At 45.4% G+C, this 17,830-nt stretch overlaps 1 protein-coding gene across 11 annotated transcripts in view; it reads left to right on the plus strand.

The window, feature by feature from the left end:
• The window catches only part of CHD2 (chromodomain helicase DNA binding protein 2), a 91,719-nt gene that overhangs the window by 60,232 nt on the left and 13,657 nt on the right, over nucleotides 1–17,830 (plus strand). For all 11 annotated transcript variants that reach the window (XR_003534974.1, XM_027688230.1, XM_027688227.1 and 8 more), the window contains 21 exons: nucleotides 834–956; nucleotides 1,270–1,416; nucleotides 2,328–2,461; nucleotides 3,110–3,335; nucleotides 4,063–4,163; nucleotides 4,769–4,813; nucleotides 4,975–5,150; nucleotides 5,833–5,957; nucleotides 6,579–6,795; nucleotides 7,425–7,514; nucleotides 8,393–8,583; nucleotides 9,595–9,783; nucleotides 10,296–10,458; nucleotides 10,815–10,967; nucleotides 11,446–11,517; nucleotides 12,658–12,807; nucleotides 13,426–13,574; nucleotides 14,096–14,192; nucleotides 14,927–15,019; nucleotides 15,469–15,642; nucleotides 16,532–16,707. Coding sequence is in view for 10 of the 11 variants with exons in the window: in XM_027688230.1 (XP_027544031.1) it covers nucleotides 834–956; nucleotides 1,270–1,416; nucleotides 2,328–2,461; nucleotides 3,110–3,335; nucleotides 4,063–4,163; nucleotides 4,769–4,813; nucleotides 4,975–5,150; nucleotides 5,833–5,957; nucleotides 6,579–6,795; nucleotides 7,425–7,514; nucleotides 8,393–8,583; nucleotides 9,595–9,783; nucleotides 10,296–10,458; nucleotides 10,815–10,967; nucleotides 11,446–11,517; nucleotides 12,658–12,807; nucleotides 13,426–13,574; nucleotides 14,096–14,192; nucleotides 14,927–15,019; nucleotides 15,469–15,642; nucleotides 16,532–16,707 (2,991 nt within the window). In the remaining variant the exon portion in view is untranslated. The remainder of the gene's footprint in view (nucleotides 1–833; nucleotides 957–1,269; nucleotides 1,417–2,327; nucleotides 2,462–3,109; nucleotides 3,336–4,062; nucleotides 4,164–4,768; nucleotides 4,814–4,974; nucleotides 5,151–5,832; nucleotides 5,958–6,578; nucleotides 6,796–7,424; nucleotides 7,515–8,392; nucleotides 8,584–9,594; nucleotides 9,784–10,295; nucleotides 10,459–10,814; nucleotides 10,968–11,445; nucleotides 11,518–12,657; nucleotides 12,808–13,425; nucleotides 13,575–14,095; nucleotides 14,193–14,926; nucleotides 15,020–15,468; nucleotides 15,643–16,531; nucleotides 16,708–17,830) is intronic.

Here is a 17,830-nt window from a genome sequence, read left to right on the forward strand (position 1 = left end):
AGTTTTTCCAAACACTAAAGGGAACCACAGAACTATGAGCTGCTTGCTGGAGAATACTTAAACGCAGCCACATGATTCTGCTCCCTTTCTCCTGCATTTTGTCTTTTAACTCTTCATTTAGCTGTACACATCAGTGCAGGAGGGAAGGTGATAAAGCACAGGGAGGACTGTGGTAGTATGGACCTCTCCCAGGCAAGGGGAATGATCCTTGTGGACTCTCCATGCCCCCTTGGACAGAGAAGGGGCTCCTTCAAAGGGCATTTTGGAGCTGCAGCTTTGCTCTGAGCTGCCCACAGAGAACATGCTTCCTTCCACTAGTGGTACAGCATGATTTGGCTTCACACTTGGAAACTTCAATCCCCTGAATTTAGATGGCAAGAGACTTCTTGCTCCGTTTTCTAGGCTCCAAGGAGCTCATGGAACTGTGGATGTTGCGGCTCATACTCCATAAGTGATAGTGAGCACTTCAGATCTTTCCAGCCCATTTAAAAAATGCAGAAGTAGAGAAAACAAATCAATCAATTGAAGCCCTTGCCCACCCAGGTGTGAGCAGTACAGCTCTGCCACCAGCACATTGTATGTGGTAAGAGCTGCTCTCACTCAAGAGATCAAGGCAATCCTGCCACTTTGTGAATCAAAACACAGGTGCCTAAGACCTCCTCCTAAAAGCAGAGAATTGCACCATCACATCCCCCCTGCATTGTACTGAACAGCCAAGGGTGCAGTCTGGAACTTTTTCTTGTAGTTATGGCGTTGATGGCTTGGATGTCTGTTCAGCCAAGTATTTGTGTAGAAGTATCATTGCCCTTCATGACCTACATTTCTGACTGTAGAATTAAATGGAAAAGAGAGGTCTCTGCTGGAGAGGAGGATGAAGATGGAGGGGAGCAAGGGACCAGTGGAGAGAGTGAGCCTGAACCGAAGAAAATTAAAGCAAGAAGACCTGTCCAAAGGAGGTAAGGACTGCTTGGTTCAGTCTCTTTTCCTGCCTGTGCTGGGTGGAGAGAAAATCTCTATTTGTCACTAAAGAATGTGGCTTTTTTCCTGTAGTATTACCCTGGTTTATGACCTAGTAAACCTAGGGCCTAGTTACTTCCTCATCACCCCATGTAGTGCTCCAGTGAGTGACACAGTGGTTTCCATGATAGTTAGAGCAGACTAAAGCCCTTAGGAGTCTAATATTTGAGATTCATGCATTCTAAAAGACTTACTAAAGCAGATGTTTACATAAACCATGCTGTATTATGGCTTTATTAATTCTTATTTTAGAACAGTGGCCAAAACTGGTGTTAAAAAGCCCCACAAAGTCCAGCGTGGGAAGAGAAAGAAACCAGACTCATCTGAAGATGACGATGATGACGAAGATGATGAGACCCCCAAGAGACAAACTCGACGAAGAGCAGCCAAAAATGTCAGGTATGAAGAAGTGTGGGGTTGGTCGATGATGGGAGCTGGGTGGGGAGGAGGGAGCACTGGGGGACTCTTGACTGCCTGAGTGATCCTGCAGAGTCCCTGCTCTGCCCTGCACATACCTGTGGCTGAGGTGTGGTTGTTTTGACAGGTTCATACTGTGGACGTCTGACTTTGCCTTGTTTTGCCATCTGTAAAGGAGGGAGTATTTACCAATTCCTTTTAGAGAAATATGAGGGGGTTTGTGTAATGTTTCTAAAGAAGCTTCAGATGAGATTAATAATTGCAAATAATAGTTGAAAATGAGCAAAAGGGAGCAGCTGTGCTGGATTGGAGCAATTATCTGAGAGTGGCTGATGGGTTATGCCTTAGGACAGAGTGTTCAGGCATGGTGGAGGTAAAGCTTTATCCATTCCCCAGTGTGCCTTCTCACCTTTCAGCACTCTTAGTAAGGGAGTTGCAAAGAACCACCCAAATAATATTTTGTGGTGGTTAAACATTCATCAAAGATAAGAAGTGTAGTTCCTAGAGCAGTGTAGGCACCCATGCAAGCTTCTGATGCTCTGAAACCTCTGTTGTTAAAAAAATAATCCTTCCTTGGATAGTGGAGACTTTCTCTGTTGATAGCCTTTCTTCTGCTGCAGCAACTGTTCCACCTCCTTACGGAGCATCTGATGTTAGCCATGGTCAGAAAAACTTACCTGGACAAGATATAGGATTAGTCTGATAAAGTGTAGCTATCTGGGTGTCTTGGGGAAAAATACTGAGTAGATGACTTAAGATGTGTGTGTGCTGAACATGCACTGACCCCTGGGATAAATGGTGGAGAAGGTGCTCCACAGTCTGTGCTGTTCTGTGTGTTTGTGGACTGGGAGGAGTCAGGGGTTTTAAATCAGTTTGGTTTTGTTCTTATTCAGTTACAAAGAAGATGATGATTTTGAGACAGATTCTGATGACCTGATAGAGATGACTGGGGAAGGAGCTGATGAACAGCAAGACAACAGTGAAACTATTGAGAAAGTCTTGGACATCAGGCTTGGAAAAAAGGGAGGTTCGTACTTCTGGAAAAAGCCTTTTTATTTCTGATTGTGCACTCATAGTTTCTCTTGAGCTGGTGCAATGCTTTTGTGACTTCAAAGGGGGGCCAAGGATTATTTCAGTGCTTTTCACCCTTTCCTCTGTGCCTCTTATTTATGTCTTGTAGCAGCTTTGGTAACATGTAGTATTGAAAAACCTAGAATCTCTAGTTTATGTGTTCAGCAGCTTTCATTTAGCCTGCACACATTTTAAAGATGCAGTCATTGTTCTGCAATTCCTGCTTTCCTCTTCTTTGAAATATAAAATAGATCTTCCAGTGGAGTCAGTTTTCATAGCCCCATTGACAAAGCCATAATGAAAATAAAGCCGATGTTTTGTTCTCAAAACCTTACAGAAGTGTTTTTGTAAAACTGAACGGTTGTGAACTTTTCAAGAGACCTTTGATTATACTTAAAGAAAAGGTACTTATGACAGAGAGACTTTAAAGGATTCTGTTGTATGGAAAACTTTTGTGTTCCTGCCTTATAGGATTGCAGAATCTGTAGGATATTCTTTGTGCTGCCACAAAAGATGTATTAGAAGAGTAGCTTTCTGCTCTAATGCAGTTGAAGTCCAGGGGTTGATAAGGAAGGTACCGACTGCAGCCTGATTTCTCTTGCAGCCATTGGTGCTTCCACCACCGTTTATGCGACCGAAGCCAACGGCAACCCCAGCGCGGACTTCGATCCTGAAAAGGATGAGGGGGAAGTTCAGTACCTGATCAAATGGAAAGGCTGGTCATACATCCACAGCACCTGGGAGAGCGAAGAGTCCTTGCAGCAGCAGAAAGTGAAGGGCCTGAAAAAGCTAGAAAACTTCAAGAAAAAAGAGGAGGAGATCAAGCAATGGTAGGCTTCACTCAACCAGTGATTTGGCCTCGGGCAAGTCATCTTTAGCCAGAGGTTTGCAGAGTCGAGACTGAAAACATTTGATTTCTTCTTGCAAAGTGTGTTTCATGTGCACAAAACTCTGGTCTCCCTTAACCCACTCAAGGAACATCCCCCCTGGTAGAGATGATGCCTGTGGTGTTGATGTCTGTGAAATGGAGAGGAAGAGGCATGAAATCTACGCTGTTGCCACTTCCCAGGCTTAAGAATTGGGGTAGCTGACAACAAGTAAATGTTGCACAAATTCGCCTGGCCCAGGAGGTGCTGTGAGGCCTTGCAGCCTTATTAACCCTTGTTAACTATAGGCTTGTCTGTATGCAAGTTTTTGCATCAGGTTATGTCCAGCTGCCCCAGGAACTATAAGGGGAGCTAAGGTGTGTTTCCAAAGTGCTGAAGCTGGAGTAGCAGCTTCCATCTCTGTCTGATTCAGGTTTTGAGACCGACTTGTGCATCAGAATAAGGCATCATTTAACAGGTAGACAGTCTGAACATCTGTGACATTTGCTTCTCAGGAAAGATTTATAATTATGGGAAATTTAAGAAACACGTCACATAAGCAGTAGTCTGCTCCAGTGGCTTGTCTGAATGACAGAACCATATAGGAAAGTAGATCTTCTATATGTGACATCCACAAGGATTATGACAGAAGCATTATAGTGGTTTTTTGTTTGGATTTTTTTCCATCTAGGCTGGGCAAAGTATCACCTGAAGATGTGGAATATTTCAACTGCCAACAAGAGCTGGCCTCAGAGCTGAACAAACAGTATCAAATAGTGGAGAGAGTAATTGGTAAGTGAAGCCGATGCTTTTGTAAAGGCATGAAGTAAGATTGGGGTCTTTAATCTCTATGAAAGCAAAATGATTGTACAGTTCTCTCATCTTCCCTGTCCCTCAGTGTCTCTGAATTTAAAAAAATGGTGTTAAGTGTATTTCATTGTGTGAAATTCAGGAATTTGGACAGTAGGAATCCAGGTTTACAGATCTGTATTTACAAGCAATACAAATCAGTCACTCTCCCTGTCTGGAGTGTTGCTGCTGCTGAAGTTCTTTCACTTCAGCCCTCTGGATGCAAGGTGTTTGTATCCTAAGCAGCAGTACAGGCCTGGCTTTTGTGATGACCACTTTCTGTGGTTGAGGATGTGGTTGGGCTGCAAGGCAGCTCAGGGTTAGATTGTCATGATTAATTAATAAAACCAGCATTGGTAATATCACAGTCATGTCAGTCAGAGCTGCCAGCGCTCAGTTGCTTTGGGAACTGGCTTGGAGAGCTATTTAGCCTGTTTCCAAGAGAATTCCTATAAAAACTTGTGGTGTATGGCAGTGACAGCCTTCCCTGCTCCCTCTGCTGGCTGATAGCACACCAACCCTCTTTTCCCTTCTCTCTCCAAACACAGCTGTGAAGACCAGCAAGTCTGCCACGGGACATTCGGATTTCCCAGGTAAAGGAGCATTTTTTAGTCCCTCTACACTTTTCCTACTTTGTCAAGACCTGTCTCGTGGCTGTAGGGGTGGCTCAGCCTGTGCCTGTGAACTGCGCTTGTGGTTCGGCCGTTCAACCACAGGTACTGAGGTTTGGGCTTTGGTTTTGCATATTTTACAGCAAACAGTCGCAAAACATCCTCAAATGACCCCGAATACCTGTGTAAGTGGATGGGGCTGCCCTATGCTGAGTGCAGCTGGGAAGATGAGGCTCTGATAAGCAAGAAATTTCAGCACTGCATCGACAGCTTCAACAGTCGGAACAACTCCAAAACGATTCCCACCCGGGACTGCAAGGTTTTCTGGCTTCTTTCCTCTCCTTTACTGGGTTTCTCCAGGCTGGGGGGTGATGCAAGCAGTGGGAACATGAAGTTTTGTCAGGATAAGTGTCAGAGAACATTTTCCCATCCTCCCACCTGTGTTGGAAGCGTTGTTTGCTGTTCTTGTATTGTACTTGAGGCAGAGATGTGAACCCCTTTAAGTTTCATTTACTCCGTGCACAGTGAGAACATTGTGTCCCCCCTGGGGAGTGGGAGCCTTAATTAAGCCTGGCAAAGTGCTTCCTCCTCAGGAGGAGCTGCAGGAGTTTTAATATCAGTTGGATGAAAAAACAGCACACCTGGTAAAAGAGGAAACCTGCAAGATGCTGATACAGTGGAGGAGAGGGACAGAAATAATGGGAGAAAATCAAAAGAGGGCAAAGAAGAAAGTGGAGCTTGTTCCATCTGTGTGCTTTATGCACAACTTACTGCATTCTTGGGAGGACTCAGAACCCTGATCCTCAGAACCAGAAAAGAGCAGGCAAATCACAAGAAATGCAGACACGAGCACTAGCTGGGAAAATGTGTATGGACTTGAATCAATGAAAAGAAACACAGTCTTTGCTGAATTCATAGATATCATTGCTAAATTTTCAGCCTTTCAACCACTGACTATTTTGTCCTTCTCTTCAGTGGACTTACGGCAGCATCTTTTTCAGGTGTTGAAGCAGAGGCCGAGGTTTGTTGCCTTGAAGAAGCAGCCGTCGTACATCGGCGGTGAGAACCTGGAGCTGCGGGATTACCAGCTGGAGGGCCTCAACTGGCTCGCTCACTCCTGGTGCAAGTATGTACAGATGCTGTGACATTCATTTTGTGTCTCCTAGTTTTCACCCCAGTAGGATTTGGCCCTCCTGTTTTCAAGCGAGGTCCTTACCCACCCTCCTTCTGCAGCTTGAAGGATTTCAAATGTTATCATGCCCAGCTGCATTGCAGACACTGCAAGCAGAAACTATCTAAAGCATGAACTTTAGAAACCTTGTGTGAAAACAAAAAGCATTTTCCCTGTCTGGGCCTGTTCACGTGCTGAATTTGGCTGTTGTGTGAGCCTGGTACATATCAGTCCTAGTTTTCCATTGACTTAATGGAAAAAAAGGTTTCTGTCTTAGCACGTTTATATACTCACTGAAGTCTTTGAGAAATGTCCTTCTAAAATTAGGCCACTGATTCCCCTCTCCCTTTGCCTTTGTCCTCCAGTTTGGAGTCATCATAGTTCATTTTTTGCGTGTTATTGTGCAATGTACAGTCTGGATGTCCCTGGGATCCACTTGGAAGTGTTCAGATAACTATTTTTGCACTGCCTGTCTCTACCCTTGTTGTGGATTGCTGTTCCTGTGGAGCACACTAAATTGCTAATGGCAGAAACTTGCTCTCAGACAGCATTTTTGTTTGTTCTCCTCTTTCCCAGGAACAACAGTGTGATCCTGGCTGACGAAATGGGACTGGGCAAGACGATTCAGACAATATCATTCCTGTCATACCTGTTCCATCAGCACCAGCTCTATGGCCCTTTCCTGGTGGTCGTGCCCTTGTCCACTCTCACCTCGTGGCAGAGGGAGTTTGAAGTGTGGGCGCCCGAGATAAACGTGGTGGTTTACATTGGAGACCTCATGAGCAGGAACATGGTGTGTAATCAGAGAGCAAAGGGTGAGGGGTTGGATTGAAGCTCTGGGTGCAAAGCAGCAGCTTCTGTGTGACGTGTGTGACACACGTTCTGCTGGAGAGGCTGCTGGATATTACTGGCAGCACTGTAAGCAGCTGGAGCTGGTGTAACAGCTCATGGGTGTAATCCTCTGCTGCAGGGAATTTTATACCCTGTTTTCCCTCTTGGATTGAGCACAGGAGTACTGGTTTTTCTCAGAGTCTAGAAACTACTACTGGGCTGAAACATGCTGCAGTGAGGAGTCCAGCAGTGTAAAAGTGCTTGTCTCCTGTGTCTGGAATTATTCAGACAACAGAGCACACAAGTGTTGGGAGTCTAGTTGTGTCCATAGTGTGGTGACGCTCATTTAGCTGATGAGGTTGAAGTTACAACAGCAATTTGACCTTATTGTTACCTGTGCAAGGGCAGTTGAACCATGTGTGCACTAAAACCAGCTGCTCCTTGGGCACCCTGAGCTCATCAAATGGCACCTTGAACATCAGGGTTTTGGACTTGGTTGGAATCTCTGTGTACAGCTACATTAAAATAATGATTGTTAACTCTTTCCTTTTGATAACCTTGGTTGAAGCTAACATCTGTCTCCCCTCACAGATACGTGAATATGAGTGGATTCATTCTCAGTCTAAAAGATTGAAATTTAATGCACTTATCACAACATATGAGATCCTCCTCAAGGATAAGGTGAGCAATGGTCCAGGAATATTTTTACTTAAACTTTCTCTCATTTCAAAGGGGGAAGCCAGTCCCTGACTAATGGGTTTCACCTCTTCCCTCTATGGTGATGGAGAACATACAGCTACTATTTCCTTTCTCTTGCCAGTAATACACAGGGAATGTGGGACATGTTATAGTCTCTTCACTCTTGCACTGCACAGTTGTTTTATTCTTTTCACCTGTAAGGCATCTGGCAGGACAGTAGCTGGATTTTTACCTGATTTAATTTAGGCTTGTTAAGAGAACAAAACATTACACTGACCCTCTGGCCACAGTGTTAGCAATATCTGCATTTTTACACCTGGGAGAAATCTGTCTGCTTAGGAAATACTCATCAGCCCTGTCAGTGCATCACTGAGTCCTAGCAGAAACCAAAAAAAGCTTTTTTTTAAGAAAAAAAAAAATCACAACTCTCAGATTACCTCAACTTTTTAGTCTTATTCATCTGCTCTCCTGCTGCTGCTGCGGTGGGACTAGTGCTACCCAAGGTTCCAAGGGCATGGAGAAAGAGGGAAATAAAGAGCTGGGGGAGGACTGTGCTTTCTGGGTAAAGCAAAGGAGGACTAAGATAGGTGTACTTACTGCAGGACTATCCAGGTATGGCAGGAGTGTTACACGGCATGGCTGACGTTCACCTTTTCATTTCTGGGGAGGAAAAACTAGTGTAGGCATCTTGGTCCCCACATTTTGTTAGCAAGAAACTCTTGTGAGCCAAACTCTGACTGGGGCAGGACATCCTGAGCAGCACACACTGGCCGTGGAGAGAAAGGCCTGGGCAAGGTGATGGGGCTTGTCTGACCCAGCGTCTCGTTGACGCCTGTGTTTTTTTTCTTCTCTTCCTCCAGACTGTTTTGGGAAGTATTAACTGGGCCTTTCTAGGCGTGGATGAAGCCCATCGGTTGAAAAATGACGACTCTTTGCTGTACAAAACATTGATTGATTTCAAGTCCAACCACAGGCTGCTGATCACCGGCACCCCGCTTCAAAATTCACTCAAGGAGCTCTGGTCCCTGCTGCATTTCATCATGCCAGAGAAGTGAGTCCTTCCAAGAAATATCTCCGTGTCCACTCTTGTCTGTTAAATAGGCTCAAGGGAGTGCAGAATGGCAGAAGTCCCTGAATTAAATCCCTGAATTAAACTTGGTGAAGTGACAGCAATGAAAGGGGAACAGACATTGGTGGGGAAAATCAGAGGTTAAATGACTAATACAAGGAGTATTTCTGGCAGCAAACTGAATGGGGAAACCTGATACATGCCTTTTAAATCTGTCTGCTGTCTTCGAGACATCTCTAAAAAGATAAACTTGTTTCAAGCAATCAGCCATTTCTGAGGTTTCCAGCACACTGTGGTTCAGGCACCCTCGCCAACCATTTCATGGCAGGCCCTGAGAGTGTCACTCCAGGACAGTGCTGTCTGGCTGATTGTGTGTCCACAGTATAACAAATACTTTGTTTTCTTTAAAATAAAATGAGCTATGGGCATTGCTAAGGCTAAGGCAAGCACGCCCCAAAGCTCACTAAAGTCATGTTTAACTGAAAAAAGAGCTGTCCCCCAAATTCTTTTTGTTGGATCACAGAAAGAGAGAAGGACGGGTTTGGGGTCTCCCAAGTGGAGGAGAAGGAGCATATCTCCACATTTCAAAGGAGCTGTTAGAGGAAGCAGCAATCCAAAAGAGCCTTCAGAGCAGAGTAAAACGTAGTCCAGTTGTCAAAGCCCTGCCTGGGGGAAGGCACTGTGGAAAATTCAGAAACTGCTGCCAGTTAAATGTCAGCAGAGCAAAATACTGGAAAACTTGGAAATTTGGGTCCTCGGAGTCAGCGTGGAGCTCAAATATAAGATGTTAGGAAGGCACCTAAGCCCAAAGAGCTTCTAGCCTTGCCACCAATCTGTTTAGTTAGCAAGAGCAGAGTGAACCTGTTATCTTCCACTGTGTTTCCATTGAATTGATGATCTCCTGTCCTGTGCAGCAGGACATCTGATAGATGCTGTGTGGTGCAGTTAGACAAGACATTCTGAACTCTCCCTGCTCCTCATTTCTGTTGGTAGGTTTGAGTTCTGGGAGGATTTTGAAGAGGATCACGGGAAAGGTAGAGAGAATGGCTACCAAAGCCTTCACAAAGTCCTGGAGCCTTTTCTCCTACGAAGAGTGAAGAAGGATGTGGAGAAATCTTTGCCAGCCAAAGTGGAGCAGATCCTCCGGGTGGAAATGTCTGCTCTGCAGAAACAGTATTACAAGTGAGTGATTTAATAAGTTATTGGGAGTGCCAGTAGTAATGGGCCTTGGGAACGTGTTTCAATCTGCTGTGGATACTGTGGCCTTCAGAGTGCAATATGACAGCCATCACCTGTAGTACCATGAGCTTCCCAGTAGGAAGCTGAGGTAGGGTAGTTGGTATCTTTCCTTCTAAAAAATCATCTCCAGACCACTGGAGGTGCTCTTGTAGAATAATACAGTTCAGTTGGCAAGCTTTGCAGGACAGAGGTTATATCTTTTCTGGGGGAGTAAAGATCTGCACAAAATTGTGATGCTGTTCAATATTAAACTGCGATAATATCAATAGGAAATTAAGGTCATGGTTTCTAGTGAGCAACGTCCTATAAAAGAAGTAAGGAGAGATAGAGGGAAGAGAGATAGAGATAGTTCTGATGCCTGAATGAGATTTCCCAGAAGATTTTGTTCCTCCAAGACTCCAGCAGCTGCACTCTGGGCTGTGAAATGATCTGGATTTTCATTTTCCTGCCTGCAGGTGGATTTTGACAAGAAACTACAAAGCTCTTTCAAAGGGAACAAGGGGAAGCACATCTGGTTTCCTGAACATTGTGATGGAATTGAAAAAGTGCTGCAACCATTGCTACCTTATCAAACCTCCTGAGGAAAACGAGAGAGAGAATGGCCTTGAGACCCTGCAGGTGAGTGGTGCCTTAAGTCACCACCTTTTTTCCTTAACTTCCCTCTTCCTTCTGTCCTCCCAGCAAGATGACATCTGTGGCTTCTCCTTTAGAAGTAGTCTGCACAACTAAGCCACTTGAACTCTCAGTGGAGAGTTCAATGGAGGCAACATTTTGTGGACATCTAGAGCAGGAGTTGCAGGCAGTGTAACATATGTCTTGAATGATTCATTTTGTGTGTGGCCTCTGCTGTGTAAATCCAGGTGATTTGATCAAAGATGTACAAGAGATGCATGACCCCAAAAGAAGCAGTTCTCTGCATGTCTGTATAATGTAAGATTGGAAAACATCAGCTGGAATGATGGTTATTTCTTCAGTCTCTGATCAGGAGCAGTGGAAAGCTAATTCTCTTGGACAAGCTGCTGACCAGACTGCGGGAAAGAGGCAACAGAGTGCTGATCTTCTCCCAGATGGTGAGGATGCTGGACATCCTGGCAGAGTACCTGACTATCAAACACTACCCTTTTCAGGTGAGAAACATCAGCATGCAGAACAGTAGGGTTCTCTTGAAAATGTGTGAAAATGCAGAGGGAGCTTGGCAACGGGAGTCATTGAGTTTCCCAGAGGCTGGTGGCTGGGATTACAGGTTGCATTTACTGCAGGGAACTGGCATGTCCCTTCATTTCAGTGTGGCCATGTCTCTGCAAAACTCCTTTGACAGGCCCCTTTGGCCTGTGTCCTGTGATAAACCCTGAGGAGAGGACTGTGAACACAGAGAGCCTGGCTGGGAGCCTGTAATGGGAGCTGTGGTGTCACCCGCTGTGTGAGCATCCCCCCTGTCCTTGTGACACAGCTGAGGCAGTGCAGTTATTTTTAATTGGAGGCTATTTTTAACAATCAAATGCTGCAGGCTGCGAGAGGGGCTCTAGGGCTTGCAGGACCTGGGTGCACCAGTTCCTCAGGGCTCCTTTACCTTCTTTCTTTCATCACTGTTGTTGATTTTTCCAGCGCTTGGACGGCTCGATCAAGGGGGAGATCCGAAAGCAGGCGCTGGATCACTTCAACGCCGACGGCTCCGAGGTACCACAGTCCTGCCTCAGGAGGGGCCGGGTGGGCTGCCCGGGCAGTGGGTGTTGTGGCTGAGCCACAGGTTGTGACTGCCAAGAGGGGATTAGTTCAGTTCATTTCTTTTCACAGGACCCCAGATACTTTTGAAGACACAGATATAGCAGGTTTTGCAACTGGCCATATTGCTTGTTTTAAATCTGCCATGTCCAAGGAACAGGGCTGCAAGTCACAGCTCCAGAAAGTCCAGAAGAGGCTGGGAAGAGCCAGAATTTAGCAATGCTCTCCCTATGGTCTGAAGAATGAGAGATGGTTGTTGAATGATTCCGGTCTGAACAATGAGAGATGGTTGTTAAATGATTCCAGTCTGAAGCTGGTTTTGGATATGAAACAGCAAAGGCAAAAGGAGGATTTTTAGTGTTGGCAGGCAGTGGAGTCTGGTGTTGGAGGTGAAAGTCTGCAGTGTAATAGGAGAGGACATCTCAAACCTCTCATCCAGGATTGCTGACTCACAGTGACTGGTGCAAGGCACTTGTTTTTGTGTCAGCCAGCCCAGCCATGACAAATACCTTTCCTCGCTCTGGAAGCCTGGGCTGGCACAGGAGATAGAGAAACTCTTCATGGTTGTGGGAAAGTTAACAAATAAAAGTGAGAAGGAGACAGCAGTGTGAGTGGGAAAGGAGAAAGAACCTGCCCTTTTGCCTTCTTTTGAGGGCATCTGTAGGGGCTCAGGTATCTTGGCTCTAACCTGGCATCCTGTGCCCTTGGGCAGTAATTTGAACAGTCTGTTAGTTACTGATCTCACTCCCAACAGGATTCAGGCAAGAAAAAGCAGATGTTTGTCTTCTGCCCTTGTAGGAATCTAGTGGTCTGACCTTCAAAAGTGACTCCAAGGTGCCCTTGCTCTGAGCTGCTTTGTTGCATACCTGGGTTAGCACATCTTTAACCCCTGCCAGCACTACCTCACCATGGGTCCTGGCTTAAAGACCACTGGTGCTTAGCCTGTGTATGGGAAGGAAATAATTTTCTGCTTTAAGAAGCATGAGTGCAACAGAGCCTTACATTTGCTTGTACAGCTTTTGAGTCACCATTGCTATTTTCTGTCCACAGTTACAGGCTGGCTAATTCATGGATGCTTTTTTTTTTTCCCCTCAGGACTTCTGTTTCTTGTTGTCAACACGAGCTGGAGGGCTTGGAATTAATTTGGCCTCTGCTGATACTGTTGTTATCTTTGACTCGGACTGGAACCCCCAAAATGATCTTCAGGCTCAGGCCCGAGCTCACCGGATTGGACAAAAAAAGCAGGTCAGAAGAGCTGCCTGGGTCGTTTTGTCTGTGGCTTCAGTGTGAGCACCTAAACAGGCTCCCACTACACCAGAGCTTCTGAAAATATGGTCTTTTTGCCCCAGTCTTGACTCCAGAGAGTGCTGCCAGCCTCAGGGAATCTCACTGAAAAAAGGAGACAAAAAATCAGTCCAGATTTGCCATATGCCAAGTCTTCGTGTTGGCTTTGGGTTCTGGGATGGTTCAAAGCCAAGAACCCAACCTGTTACACTTCTCAGCCTAGTGGACTCTGTTCTTTCTTGCCCAGAAAAACTTAGCAAGTAGAACATCGCCTTTACTGGGGGTTTATTAGATACATGAAAGGTTTGGTGCTAGTTTGTATTTGGCATGATTGTTTCAGAAGAAAATTTACTCTGTCCTTAGGCACATGACAAGATATGTGTTAACCATCCTGATTTTAATGGGGTCACCTGAGATGTAAAGAGAATGTGCTTGTTTTTCTCCTGTAAAACCACATCTATATATGAATAGACAATGTCAGCAGACCAGTCTCCTGTGAAACAGCTGAGGGTTGTATTGCTGTGTAAGCAGAGCATGTTCAGGTCCAGGAAATAGGTCTGTTTTCTTTTTGCCCCTTAGGTGAATATTTACCGCCTGGTCACAAAGGGGACAGTGGAGGAGGAGATCATTGAGAGAGCCAAGAAGAAAATGGTGCTGGATCATTTGGTTATCCAGCGTATGGACACCACTGGCCGGACTGTTCTGGACAACAACTCTGGGAGATCCAAGTATGTGATTGTGTCAGGAGGCAGAGATGTCTGGAACAGTGCGTGGCATAACCAGCCTCACCTGCTGGTATTTCCCAATATTTATTGGATAGGGTATAGGGCAGAAGGCTAATAAATAATGGCAGCTTCCACTGATTTGGCTTATGCAGCCATTAATTTGGACACATAGGATAAAGATGATCAGAAATTAAAACCCAGTTTTAATGCGTTACTTGTTTTTCCTTCTGCCTTCCACCCAGGGATCACCCTGGTCTGAGGGAACCTGGTAGTGGTTGTGGAAAAGCTGCACCTTGGCAGTGACCTCAGAGTCCCCCCATATCCCCCCAGTAGATGGAAGTGGTTCTCTTTATAGTCATTATCCTTGTTAGAGCAGGAAAGAGATTAATAAAAAAGCTTTTTATAGTGCTGGGTAGAAAACTTACTCCTTGCTTCAATTAGGAAAAACTTTGGTGTGGTTTTGGGCTGTAGCAGTGCTGACTTAACAACTCAAAATACCTTTTCCTTCTCACTTGCTCTTGCAGCTCAAATCCTTTCAACAAAGAGGAGCTGACAGCTATTCTGAAGTTTGGAGCTGAAGATCTCTTCAAGGAGCTTGAAGGAGAAGAGTCAGAGCCTCAGGTAGTTTGAAATTGAAATCACACAGCAGTTTGTTGTCATCTGCAGGTCTGCATAAGGGATTGTGTGTGGTTGCCCCCACTTTGTACTTGTCCTGTGCATGAGAGCAGGTCAGTGAATAGGACACATGTGAGTCTGGAGAAGCTGAAGGAAGAGTCTGGGGTTGGAGGATCGGGGGGTTGAGGAGAGCCTTGCTGTTGGGGATTAAATAGTAAAGGTCACCAAGGGAGTCCCTTGTCTGATGAGGATTCATTAGCTAGTTATAGCACATCCTGCTGAAAGCTGCTCTCCCTGCCTCTTCTGAGCACTTGTTCTCAGCATCCTTTTTTGGTTGTTCTCCAAGAGGCAGGAATCAGCACAGTGAAGTGAATAGGTCGCTTTCTTCTGCCTCACTGCAGCATTGCTTGACAATTTAGTATGGAGTGCTTTGACCGATTCTCTAAATGGCCCAAGCAGCAGAGCTTCTCCCGAGGAAGACAGTCCACAGTTCATATATCTCACTGTCTGGAAATTTTCCCAACTGTTCAGCCTCGATAGTCCTTTTCTTCTGTCCTGTCACCTTATTTATACTCTGTTGTACTGCTTGAGATAGTTCATCCCAGCCCTCGGGGATGGCACCCTGCAGATATTTGCACTTTATTTAGCACATATCAGCACACGAGTCTGTTCTCAAAGCCTCTTATTTCCCGCTGTGGTCGATATCCTCTGCTTTATCTCTCCTTCTCCCTGACTGGTAGGAGATGGACATCGATGAGATTCTGCGTTTGGCTGAAACACGGGAGAATGAAGTGTCCACCAGTGCCACCGATGAGCTCCTCTCCCAGTTCAAGGTATGGACCCCCAGGCTCTATAGTGGGGTGTGGGAATGTGGCTCCCCACATCCTGCCATGGTAAGGTCAGTAACAGGCAGGAACACCTCAGAGGGATCACAGAATGGTTTGGGTTGGAAGGGACCTTATCTAGTTCCAACCCCCCCCAGTGTAGGTATTAATTTGCTTTCGAGTAAGTGGTTTTGCAGATTTTACCAAATTTGGAAATGAAGCCAATAATTAACAAAGGCTCAGCAGGACTTCTTAAACTGCACGTACTTCCTCAAAAGCTGTAAGTCCAGAAACGTGGCAAGGAACCAGGAATGTAGTGACATAGGAATGAATTATGCAGTAGTTTATGGAAGTGTTGGCAGAATTCCTATGGGGCAGGAGTTGAGGCTTAGCAGACAGCTCAGGAGTGTTCCTGCCAGGGGAGGGAATTGCTAAAACTTTTCCTGTGCTTGTGAAAGGTCGCCAACTTTGCAACCATGGAGGAGGAAGAGACAGAGCTGGATGAGCGGTCCCAGAAGGACTGGGATGATATCATTCCAGAGGAACAGAGGAAAAAGGTGGAGGAGGAAGAAAGGCAGAAAGAGTTGGAGGAAATCTATATGCTGCCTCGAATCCGGAGCTCAACTAAAAAGGTACAGCCCACCTCGAGGAGCTGAGAGGCAGGAGGTGACAGCTGGCAGAGGCAACACTCAAGGGAAGCCTCCTTGTCATCTGAGCTTCTTTTCCTCCTCCAAAGCTGGTTGGTAGCACATTGACCTCTTGTTGGCATCATGCATTGGGCCCATGGTTTGGGATGCAGTGTGAGAGCCCAGACTGAATTTGGTCCGACTCATCTTAACAAATGAAATTAAAGAGAATCTGTAGTGACCACAAGGCAAAGTATCCAACTGTATTGGATTTTACTGCAGATTTTGCCATTTTCTGGCTGTTTGTTTTCCTCGGACTCTCTAGCTCCCTGGGCTGCTTTTGCCTAAATGTGGATCTTGAGGGGCAAAGGAGATGGTGTCTTCCTGAGTCCTTCTTTAGGTCATGGGACCTACCCCAATCCAAAAGAAAGCTGGATGTGCAAGGAAGTTCTTCTGGGATATGGGACTTTAATGGATTATGCACTGTTCTCTGGATGAGCTGGGGAAAAACAGAGAGAGAAGGATAATTCATATTGGATGAATCCAGATGCATTTCTATGGAGTCCTGGTTTTCAAAATAGTCTAAGGGACTGTGGCACAAACCCATGGAAATCAGTGTGTTTTAATGTCTCATAACCTTAGTAAATCAAAATACAGTTGTGAAACTGCTGGCTCTACAGGGAGGACAACCACTAGAGCCTTTGCCAGCTGGGAACTCCAAGGGTGTGCAGCCTTTCTAGGGTGGTTACATGAGCTCTTGCATCTTTAGGAATAAATGCCAAGGTGTTTTACAGCCTGTACATTAAATAGTGCCAGTGCAGGAGGGACAGAAGAGGTTGTTAGCTGATTAGATTAGCACATGTTAACTATACTACTGTTCTTCTGGTACATACAGGCTCAGACAAATGACAGTGAATCAGATGCAGAAACTAAGAGAAGGCTGCAGAGATCATCTGGATCAGAAAGCGAGACTGACGACACCGATGACGAGAAGAGACCAAAGCGCAGGGGACGTCCTCGGAGTGTTAGAAAAGACACTGTGGAAGGATTTACTGATGCTGAAATCAGGAGGTCAGTGCTGAGCACAAGAGACAGTTCAGAAAACAAATATAGAAGTGCCATGCAGGTGGAGAAAATCCCAGATTAATCCAGGACGCTTTCAGCTGTAAGCACGTCAGTGGTTAGGTGGAGCTGGTTCATTGAGACAGCTTCTGCACCTTTATATAATTCAGTTTGCTCCCAGCTGACCTCAACATCCAGGTCAGTGAAAAATGGACTGGATTGTCTTTAGTCAGGCTACAGTGAAGCTGGTGCCTTCCTGAGATTAATCCTTGTTGTAACTGCCTTTCCTGGGCCAAGGGGATTGAGCTAATTCCATATAACACGTGAGGTCTTAGGTGCCATGAGATACAGAGCTGGAGAAGCCAAGGGCTCTGGCCTTCCTGACATTTTTCTGGCAGTTATCCTGCTGATTTAAGCTCTAAGTGAAAGGCAGGCTCTGGCAAAGTGACCCCATGAGAAGCACTGGTCCCGTTGATCCCAGCAGTTGTGTGTCAGTCCTTGGAGGCAGCTGGGGGCTGAATTCCAGCGTGTTGTTTTCTTCTTTTATCTTCTAATTCTTGAATGTTTCCCAAAGATCTTTGTCTTACAGCTCTGCCCACATGTTCAGCCAAAGATGGAAAAGAGAGGGCTATGAGTTTTCCTTGACTCTCTCCATATCTGAGTTGCTATGTTTTTAAGCAGGAGATACCAGATTTTCTGGACTGTGGTAGCTGCCCTATGTCCATCTTGAAACCATGGAGCAGGAAGGACATGTTACAATATGGAATATAGCAGCCATTTATTGTAATGTAACAGAAAGAGGCTTAAAGAGCAGAAGATGAAAAAAAAAAAGGCAAAAAAATAATTATTTTTAAAAATAACTTGTAATTGTAGCCATTGGGTCTACTCCTAGCACAAGGCACTGTTTGATTGCAGCAACATTTGACTCTTGCCCTAAAGTTGTGTTAGCCATGGCAGGGACTTTCACAATAAAAATAAGACATAAAAATTAATAGCAATCCTTGTCTGCAAACCTCTGTGATGGATTGAACCACGCTTGGCTCTTCTGTGATGGGTTGCTACATTTACAGCCTGAGCCTTAAAATTACTAATGACATTGATTTAATGCCTCTTTTCTTCTTGGAAAAACTAA

This window comes from Neopelma chrysocephalum, unplaced genomic scaffold (assembly GCF_003984885.1).
Source record: "Neopelma chrysocephalum unplaced genomic scaffold, ASM398488v2 Primary Assembly neopelma1_75, whole genome shotgun sequence".
NCBI classification, from domain to species: domain Eukaryota; kingdom Metazoa; phylum Chordata; class Aves; order Passeriformes; family Pipridae; genus Neopelma; species Neopelma chrysocephalum.